The sequence below is a fragment of the Carassius auratus genome, linkage group LG48F, assembly GCF_003368295.1.
Source record: "Carassius auratus strain Wakin linkage group LG48F, ASM336829v1, whole genome shotgun sequence".
In the NCBI taxonomy this organism is placed as follows: domain Eukaryota; kingdom Metazoa; phylum Chordata; class Actinopteri; order Cypriniformes; family Cyprinidae; genus Carassius; species Carassius auratus.
This window is the reverse complement of record NC_039300.1, coordinates 847,929-859,023: the sequence shown is the minus strand read 5'-3', so window position 1 is coordinate 859,023 and position 11,095 is coordinate 847,929. Positions and strand designations below refer to the sequence as shown.

General features: G+C 38.1%; 1 protein-coding gene across 1 annotated transcript in view; it reads right to left on the bottom strand.

Moving 5' to 3' along the window:
• Positions 1–381: 381 nt before the first annotated feature.
• Positions 382–11,095, bottom strand: part of LOC113068636 (mitochondrial ribosome-associated GTPase 2-like) — a 54,272-nt gene continuing 43,558 nt past the window's right edge. The window contains exons 3-5 of the mRNA XM_026241413.1: positions 5,032–5,147; positions 4,711–4,929; positions 382–593 (exon numbers count right to left, since the gene is read on the bottom strand). Coding sequence (XP_026097198.1) covers positions 474–593; positions 4,711–4,929; positions 5,032–5,147 — 455 coding nt within the window. The 3' untranslated portion in view covers positions 382–473. The remainder of the gene's footprint in view (positions 594–4,710; positions 4,930–5,031; positions 5,148–11,095) is intronic.

Sequence of the window (11,095 nt, the reverse complement as noted above, 5' to 3'; positions counted from 1 at the left end):
ACAAAAAAAAAGACTTGATATCTGAACGACCCTTCGTTAAACGGTCAATATGAGCATCCCTAACTGGCATATAAACATAACATACAAAATTTATTTTAAGCTACACAAAGTCAACATGTTGGTATTTCTTGCTCTGAATCTGCCATAAAATAAAAGTTTACTGATCTTTGAAAAGGTGTATCTGCGTTGTCATGCCATTAGCATTATATTAGTTAAAACTGGTCTTAGAACGACAATATTAACGTTTATCGCGATAATTTCTTGGACAATTTATCGTCCAGCAAAATTTGTTATTGTGACAGGCCTAGTAATAACAGTAATAATAGATTTTTGTTTTTAATTTACAAATTACCTCAAACACGATACACAGCATTTCCTTTAGACTGGTCGGGTTTGTGAGCCCAGGAAAATACAGTATGCATTCAGCAGATTAATTTTTTGTTGGGTGATGGACCTTGTTGGGAAACCAAATACTACATTGCTGATCTGGAGCCATCTACATTCATGTCATCCATCTGCGTTTGTAAAAATGTCTTCAAGATCCAGTGATCGCAATCACCTGGCTGGTCAGGTTTGGTGAGGCTTTCTCCAAACTAGCCAAACACAAACAAGACAACGATAAATGAAATATGTTAACAAGAAATGTGGGAATGATTCCTATTTCAAAGAGATTGTGTGCAGACGAGGAGTTCATGCACTTCATCTACAGCGATATCATTGACTTGATTTCAAATAAATGCACAGACACTATTTAAACTGAACAGAGATGATATCACTGAATTCAATGATGAACTGCCTTTAACTGTCATTTTGCATTATTGACACACTGTTTTCCTAATGAATGTTGCTCAGTTGCTTTGACGCAATGTATTTTGTTTAAAGTACTATATAAATAAAGGTGACTTGACTCGCTTAAAGTGGGATTTATACTTTCACCTGGCTCTGATTCGTGAGCCTCCGCTGACTGCGCGTGCAGCTTCCCTAAACAGACAAGGCTTTCTTAAGTGAACCATCCTAACAGGTTTGTGTAGCATCTTCACAGGACATGTAAACTCGGTCAGTACTTCATAAATAGGACGAGGCAGTTTACTGTCAGTGATTTGTCATGTCGTGCAGCATCCAGTGTAGCATCACTGATTGGTAATAATGAGTCTGCTTGCGTCCTGTTAAAAGGGTGCATTTAAACATTTTATTTAGGCTACTTTCTTGTTTAAATGTATTATTTCTTTGATTATTTAAGTGTTTTACAGGCTGTGTTTTCACTGACGAAAGTGCTAAAATAAACATGCACGTTTGTTAATAGATGACTGAGCCTCATTTATTATTATTTGTGTTTCAAATATTACATTATACACATATACATACATTCACACACACACACACACACACACATATATATACAGTATATGCATATATAGAATCGATATATAGAATCAATGTCATAAAAAAAAAAAAAAAAAGCATTAAATCGAAAAAACTTTTTTTTTGCCCAGCCCTAAAAGGGACCATAATCATTTAAAATGTGTGTCAGTACGTTATAAATAGAACACAGCAACAGTTTTCTGTCTGGGATTTGTCATCCAGTGTAGACAGCATAATGGGTTCTATTGTATTTTGTCATGCTGAGCTGCTCGTGTCCAGTGTAGACACTGTGTTAGAGAGAAGAATTTGTTCAGCCCATTCCCTCATGAAGCTTCAAATATTCAGTTTTGATTTCTACAGAAGCTTCGAAGCCCAAATTTTTTTTATTTGGACCTGCCCTAAAACATTCCAGGACTATTCTCCTTATAGTCAACAGCTAGGTACTTCCGCCTACTTAACCTCTGAATTTATCTGTTTGTCAAATTCTAGACCATCAAAGATAACACCCCGATTTTTAACCCAAGGCTTCACAGATAAAGTTTTATTGCCTAGGGTTATTTTAGGTGCACTAAAAGAATTTGATGGACCGAACACAATTATTTAAGTTTTACTCCCATTAAAATGTAAAAAATTTAAGACGACCAGGATTTCACATCAAACAGGCAAGATATAAGTGCTTCCAAACCATTTGATCTCTGTTTTAAGGGCAGATAGATTTGAGTATTGCCTGCATAGCAATGGAATGACAGACCATGCTTTCTAAAAATAGAACCCAAAGGGAATATATAGAGTGAAATAAGAATAGGACCTAAAATGGAGCCCTGGGGAACACCACACGACAAAAAAGCTACCTCAGAAGAGTGTTCACCAATGTTAACTCTGAAACTTCGATTTGAAAGAGTAACAGTAGGTTGACAAACAAAATGGGTAATACCGCCGTGTGTACTAAGTCAGTCGCGTTATGCTACAAACCTGCATTTAAATGCGGCTACAATTTATTTATTTTACTTAAATTACATGAAAGCAAGTAACGAAGACTCCATTTAAAATCAATGAAGTTGTCAATTAATGAAGCTCCTTTTTACAATGTGTACATTTTGTAGATGAAAATGAGAGAACTTGAGTTTATACGTGAAGACGTTTTATTAATCAGTCCATTCTTAAGAGTTTCAATGATTTCGTTAAATCATGCTGGTTTAATTTATTGTTTCTTGTTTTAATTAGCCCTAAATAATGGAAGCGAAATTATACAGTGCCTCACGTTTTACTAAAATAAAGAAAATAAATGTACAATACACGCAAGCCTAGCTCACTAAAATAGGCTACCACTTTTAATGCTCCGATGCAAAGAAAACCCCAATTTCTTTTGAATAATTTAACACATAATTCATATTATATAAATAATACTGCACACCTATTAAATGTGTCAGATCTAAAATATGGTGTAGAGAAAATATAAGCACAGGCTCATAGGCTTGACATGTATCCTGCTTGAATTCGTTCTAAGAAATGCACATAACTTCATAAGGACTTAACTTTCATTTGTGAATATTAAATATTTTATTTCATTTTCTCCGACTGCAGCCCTCAAATGTAACAAATCAGTCAGGCAAAGCTGCACGTCTATTTGCAAAAATGTGCATTTATGCAATTGTTTGAAAACTTGTGATTAAAGCACTTTGCAGACGCCGTGGCGGATGGCCACCTACTGTAAACCATTCAAGAGCACTTCCTTTTATGCCTACATAGTGTTCCAAAGGAGCAAGCAGGATTGCATGGCCCACAGTGTCAAAACCAGCACTCAAGTCTAGGAGCGCTAGCACAGCATGATCCCCAGAGTCACCAGTTATTAAAATTATCACAGTCATTTAAAACCTTCAGAAGTGCGGCATCAGTCGAGTGGTGTTTTCTAAAACCTGATTGAAAAACTTCAAAAAGATCTTATTTTGTATTCAGAAAGCTTTGTAGTTTTTGCAGAACTATTTTTTCTAAGATCTTTGAAATGGGTCTATAGTTGGCTAAAACAGAAGGGTCCAAGTTCGGCCTCTTAAGCAAGGGATAAATGCATCAGGTACAATACTACTTCCCAAACATTGATTTATCGTGGTCACAAAATAAGGACCCAAAGCATCAAAAATTTGTTTGAAGAAATATGGTGGAATGGCATCAATAGAGGAGCTAGACGGCTTTAACCCACACACTACTTCTTGAAGATATATAAAGGAGATGTCATAAACTGGCTCATGTTCCCCTTTCTTGTGTTTGGATTTGTTACTTCCTGTCTAGAGTGTCATTTGTAGTCAACTAGTCCTATTGTTTCACTGGTCGTCTTGATTGCTTTTACAGGTGTTTCTTGTTACCTTTGTATAAATAGCCCAGTGTTTGAGTTAATCGGTTGTCAGTCATTGTCTTTGATAAGTTGTGTCTGTTTCCGGGTTCTCTCTGTGTTTGATTCTATGTTTGGGGATTTGGTTTACCTTTTGTGATATTAAATGTTCCACTGGTTGCATTTGGATCCTACCTTGGCTCTTCCTTTCGCTGACGTATTACAGAACGACTGACCAATATGGATCCAGCAAGCAGTGGAAGTTACACAAATTCTGTCAGGGAGATCTGCCCATTGAGAACTATGGGGAATTACAAGATGGAAATATAGAAAATGTATTTACACTTGCTTTGTCCTCCGTTTATGACACTGACTCACTGTGTTGCCAGTTTTAATCTGAACAGCTCTTAATGCCGAGTGTGCACTTGGATGGTTAGATGCATGATGGGCTAGTATATATATATATATATATATATATATATATATATATATATATATATATATATATATATATATATATATATACACACACACACATACATACATACATACATACATACATATATAGGGGATATATCAGGGATTTTTTTCAGGCCATATCGCCAAGCCCTACCTATAGCATATGGAAACATCCGTTATGTGAAATATTTTGCAGATGGTTTGTGTTTTAAGGTCATGTCAGCTTACTTTCCAATTTTACTTGTTCAATTGTTAGAATAATAGTTAGATGTTACATTAAAAGAAAATTTTTCATACCACAGGATTTCTCAACTCCACAAAGGGATAGTCCACTCAAAAACGAAAAATCTTCATGCAAAACGTTTCTTTTTTTGGGTAACATTAAGGATACTTTGAGTATTCATTTTTTGCTTTAGTTTTATCTGATGTCAGTGGGCTCCAAATGTTGGTCCATACATTTGTTAAAAAAAATCTTCCTGTGTGTTTCACAGAGACATTAAATGCATCCAGGTTTGGAAGGACATGAAAGTGAGTGATTTTGGACTGCTGGGATCCGTACTGACCAGTGCAGCGTGGGCCATGGTGTGCAGCTCCAACTGAACCACACGCTCCTGGCCCTTCTCTCCTGGCGTGGCTGTCAGGGGTGCTCTGTTCTCATTGGACAGGAAGAAGCGGTTCCCCTTCCCCCCAGAACCCCCAAATGCAACCGCATACAGCTGGCCGTGCTGCGCAAGGTCTGCCAGCGTCCTGCCCTCCTCTTTGACAAGCGTGCCGACAGGAACCTGCAATCAAAGCATGACACGGTACAAGTGACTTCATAACCCAGCTGCTATTCAGCCAGGCCTGTGTTTTCAAGGACAGTGTTGACTGTAAAGGGAACTCACTGATATGTAGGTGGGGCTGGCATTGCGTCCAAAGCAGTTTTTGCTGCTTCCTGCTTCTCCATCTTTTCCACGATACACCGCTGACACAGAGGACAGTGATTTTACCTGCCGGTCCACTGCAGAGAAGAAATTTTATTTGAAAACTTATTTAATCTGTATTTAACTATGTAGGAATTTAAATAATTGTCTGGCCTTATTTATTTAAATGACAAGTTACTTTGTTACTTCCTGCACTTGCTATTCTTCAGTACGATAAAGTACTACATTTGTTATAATATGTTTTAATAAATCAACAGACTTGAAAAAAAAAGAAAACTGAAATGGCAGCTGTGGCCAATGACTAATCCTCTGCTCCCATCCCATGGTTATAACTGTAATTTCATTTTCATCTTAAGTCTTTATTTTTTGCTAAGAGACATTTTTGAAATTCATGTCGTCTTCATGAATTCGAAAGTGAACCTTTAATAAATGTAATTTTTACTGCACAATGTTGAGAAATAATAAATGCTTTAAAAAAATAATAATAAATAAATAAATATATATAGTATAAATATATAAATATACAAATATTTATAGTAGGTGTAACGGTGGTTAGCCTCTGGCAATTACGTTTTGGTTGCACCAGCAACTACAGCAAAGTCTGAAGTGTGGAAAATTTTGACCATGTTTATAATGAGAAAAATGAGTGAATAATGACGCACCATCAGTGAGCGCAGGAACGTGCTGAAGACATCTACAAGTGGATTCAATTATTTTCCTCCACAAAAACATGTAGACTTAGCCTAATCTCTGTGAGTAAATCAAATGTTAACTAAATCATTGAGTCTTAAATGCATAATGTGGACAGAGTATTTACGATAATGCTGACATTTTTCTTTTATTATTAAATGTCAGCTTGCAAAGCAAATCCGGCGGAGCCTTTATCTTAATTTCGTTATTGCCAAATACTCATCTTAAATAAAAATGTATCAATTTAATTTGTTAAAGACTCGTTTTTATTGGTGTGTTGGTCTATTTATAGGCTAATTGAGCCTATGTCTATTTAGAGTGCTGAGATGTTAAGATGTCACACAGGACTTATTTTATTTCTTTATTCCAACTTCCAAGTGGTCTAGTCTACGTTAGTTATGAATAAATTATTTTAAAACATGCATAAATGACTCATTCTTGACAAAAGGCAAGAGCTGTGTATGTGCGCACATTTGAATAATGTCGGGCTGTAAACGGGTTCGGGCTTTTAAAAAGCTGTCAATCAAAATGTACTTGTCGGGCTCGGGCCGAAACCTGTCGGGCTCGGGTCCTGTCAGGCCTAACTTTCATGGCCCGATTACAGCTCTACCATGCTTCCGAACAAATGTAATTCACCATTCTGGGCTGCTCCAGGACAGCTGTCTCTCCGAGCACGGTACTGTCTGTGAGTGTGGCGGAGTAACGGAGCCCTTATTCAACTCTGCAGTGTTTGTGAGAGCGGCCCACTTCTCCACCCCATTTACAGAGTGAAATTCTCTGACTACCTTTATCTCCCAGGGCCCATATTCATAAAAAATCTTAATGCAAAAAGTAGCTCCTAGTGACAAAATTCTAAGAAAATTCTAAGAAATGTGGGCGTTTACTCTTAAAATTAAAGAAAAAATCATAGTAAAGAAAAAAGTAATTCAGAAAGCATCTTAATTCTTAAAAGTGGTCTTAAGGTCAAACTTGTTAAGAGCACAGACGAGGACTTAAGAGGCTTAAGAGTTTCTTTAGCAGAGGAGAAAATGGCAGAAAGACGAAGAGGCGGAAATAATGTGTTGCAGACAATGGATGACAGTGAGTTAATAAGACGCTATAGATTAGATCGTGCAGGGATCATGTTTGTGACTGATCTTATTAGAGATTTGCTAACATTTCCGACACAGCGCAGAAATGCCATATCGCCAGAAATGAAAGTAATCACTACATTACGATATTTGGCAACTGGGAAAATGCAACAATGCAATAGTGATGATCTGGGTCTCTCACAACCTTCTGTAAGTAGAGTGATCACACAAACAATTACAGCACGTTCAGAACATCTTATTGTGTCGCAGTTCATTTAGTTTCCACTGGAGATTCCCACCTTTCAAGCTCAAAAACCTGCATTTATGAATATAGTAGGCTTATAGGTGCGCACAAGCAGGGGGAATGAACCGTTAATAGTTTGTGCTATACGCTCCCATGTCTGCTTCTTGTCCCTTGCTGTGACAACCGGCCCAAATTTTCCTTTAAGAATGGCCTTGTGTTCATCCACTAACTGGGCTAACAGTAAACTGTTCCTCTGTCCAGTTTGGCTTTCTCGCACTTCTTGGTTTTGATCCATTGTTTGACACATTAAAACCAACATTCAAACCGCCACTTCAATCAATGTAATTGGAAAGAGTGGAACAATTTTTCTCATTCTAAGCCAATAAAATACATTATAGGAAATTAAAAGCATGGTAAATAAAAAAAGGATTTATATACACACATATAATGACTGTTTATGTGTGTGTGTGTGTGTGTGTGTGAGAAAGAGAGAGAGACAGAGAGAGAGAGAGAGAGAGAGAGAGAGAAAGGTCAAATAGGAAAAATTACGCATGTAAATTCAAAGTGAGAATTAGAATAGACCCTATACTTAAAATCAAAAATTTTTTCCTTCTTGGACTACCAACCAATCACAGTCTTCAAAAGATTGTGTCATACATAGCAATCGGGGTCAACTCGCCTCCTCACTAAGAAGAAAGTTTTCCTTACTCAGAGTTGATCTCAGATCGTTCCCGAATCGCTCTTAAGCTAAGACTCCTACATAAAAGTTTTTAAGCTAAATTAAGAGTTTTCTGAGAGGATTCTTAGAATCTTTATGAATACGGGCCCAGGACTGTTGTTAAATCTTCCAAAAGTTTTGGCTTGGGGTCCTTCACATGCGGCAGAGCACTTTCCACCACACCAATAACACGTGGCTGCAACATGCTCGGAGAGACAGCCCGTATGAGTGGGGGTGGTGATTTTAATGCTGTCTTAAATCCTGCACTAGATAAATCTCTCCATTATACTACAGTGCAGCTAACCATAATTCCTCTAAGTCAGGGGTCGGCAACCTACAGTGGCACACAGAGGGGTAACTGCAGGCACGCGAGTAATAGGGAAAACTGATCAAATATAATGTAGCGATTCCGTATCGATTCATAAAAGTCGCATGGCAACACTGAACTATATGAGCTTCTGAATGTTACTTTTTGCACAGTGCGATCTCAGATCTCTGTAGTGTATCAGACCCGTACCAGTGTAACGGATGAGCAGTTCATTGATTCATTGGTTGTGAACTAATGAATCATGGTTCGTTGAATCTAAAACAATGCAAACCCAAAGCTTTAGCTTTTGAATTCAGGCATATTAAACAAACTCTCTCTAAGATAGATGACTGGCCTGGCGCCAGCATGGCTGGATCGAAATTACTTTATGACTCCCTTATGGCATATTCCACAGTCACGTGAGCAGCCTCAGAGGAGAAACGAAACACATTCCACAACTCACGCGCACACACACACACACACACACACACACCTTTCTGTACGCTCTTTATGTAAGTCCTTAATAAGATGTATTTTGATAGGTTTGTGCTGGGTTAACAGTGTTAACCAGTTATGCGATGGATATGATTTTATGATTTATTACTGGGAAATGTTTCTCCTAATGAATGTTCTCATATCAGAGTCATGATTCTGTAACCCTACTCCTGACCAGCTCAGATGTCATTCCATAATCAAGATTAGAGTATCTGCAATTTTATCGTGTGTTAATCAAACTTAAAATGTGTGCAATCCTGCATATGAATGAAACTTTATGTTTCCTCTACCTTTACATGTAATTTTTGATATCTGTTTAACCGTCATGCTTTGAAGGACTCACTTTTATAAAAGGAAATTAATGTCAAATGTATTAATCTGGAATTACCAACTTGCTTGAATATAACTGATGAATTCTGATAAGCTTTAACTCACTTGATTGGGTGTTTCCCCAGAGACAAGGGAACATTTTTCCCGCTTCAGATCGCGGACGTTCATTGGATGTTTGCGCAAACAGAGGTGTGAACCTCGTTGGTGTCGCTGTTGGACAGTGTTTTCTCTACTTCCTGTTGGCCTTCTGTAGCTAATCATAGCTCTGTGTAGCTGTTTTTATTTTATATTTTTTTCTCTATAATCTTTCTTACTATCACTGTCTGTTTGTTTGTTTTTTATATTGTAAAATATAACTTAATTCACACCATATTTCTGATATTATCGATCAATCTTATCAGATTAACTTTGATCGTTCACTCTTCCGTGACTGCAGTACACCTGCAAAGCGTTAGCACTCGTTAGCTTGTCATTAGCGTTTTCTTTTCTCCTCTCCTCTCCTCTCTCACGCTGCAGTTTTCCACAAGTTCATCAAACAACCGCAGTAAGAATATTTCATCAAGCACGGTAAGTAATGGCTTCTCCTACAATTGTTATTTGCACCTCTTGCCACATGTACAGTTTATCTATCTCTGTCGCTGATGAGGGATTCACATGTGATAAATGCAGGGAAATAGTTAGGCTGACAGAGAAGATTTCAGAATTAGAGACACGCATCCAAACTTTAATTGAGGACAGTAAGAATGTTAGGGCTCTAGATATGGCTTTGGATGCGTCTAGCTCAGGGATTCCTGTACATTGTCCGGTTCCAGCAGAGCCCCTGCAGCAGGGCAACTGGGTGACGGTGAGGCAGCGTAGTCGTGGGTCAAAACACCGCTCTTCTGTTCCGATCAAAACATTAAACAGGTTCTCCCCACTCAGTGATGCACCCACTGAGAAACCTGATGAAAGTGCTCTAGTTATTGGTGATTCTATTGTACGGAACGTGAATATAGAGACACCAGCCACCATAGTCAAATGTTTACCGGGAGCCAGAGCGCCTGACATCTTGGCAAATTTAAAAGTGCTGGCTAATGCTAAGCGTAAATACAGTAAGATTGTTATTCATGCCGGCGCTAATGATGTTCGACTTCGCCAGTCGGAGATCACTAAAAATAACTTTAAAGAGGTGTGTGAACTTGCAAGCACGATGTCAGACACTGTAATATGCTCTGGTCCCCTCCCTGCTTACCGTGGTGACGAGATGCATAGCAGATTGTCATCACTCAATGGCTGGATGTCTAAGTGGTGCCCACAGAATAACATAGGTTTCATAGACAATTGGACGAGCTTTTGGGGCAGACCTGACCTGTTTAAAAGAGATGGTCTTCATCCCTCCTGGGGTGGTGCTGCTCTTCTGTCTAGAAATATGGCACATAGTCTTAGTGTTTATACTTGACTAACTGGGGCCCAGGTCAGGAAGCAGACAGACTGGCTAAACCGACCGTCTGCTAGCTGCCTCCCGTCACAGAGGTCAGTTAATTCTCAGCACATAGAGACTCTTTCACCTAGATATCACACTATAGAGACTGTGTCTGTTCCCCGAACTAGAAAATACAAAAAACGTCCAAACCAAGTTAAGGTTAACAATTTAGGTTCAACAAATAAAAAACAAATGCAATATGGATAAACAAATGATAAAGATTGGCTTATTGAATATCAGATCCATTTCTACGAAAACACTTTTTGTAAATAATATGATAACTGATCATAATATAGATGTGCTCTGTTTGACAGAAACTTGGCTAAAACCTGATGATTACATTATTTTAAATGAGTCCACCCCCCAAGATTATTGTTATAAACACGAGCCGCGTCTAAAAGGCAAAGGGGGAGGAGTTGCTTCAATTTATAACAACGTTTACAGGATTTCTCAGAGGGCAGGCTTCAAGTATAACTCGTTTGAAGTAATGGTGCTTCATATAACATTATCCAGAGAAACCAATGTTAATGATAAATCCCCTGTTATGTTTGTACTGGCTACTGTATACAGGCCACCAGGGCACCATACAGACTTTATTAAAGAGTTTGGTGATTTTACATCCGAGTTAGTTCTGGCTGCAGATAAAGTCTTAATAGTTGGTGATTTTAATATCCATGTCGATAATGAAAAAGATGCATTGGGATCAGCA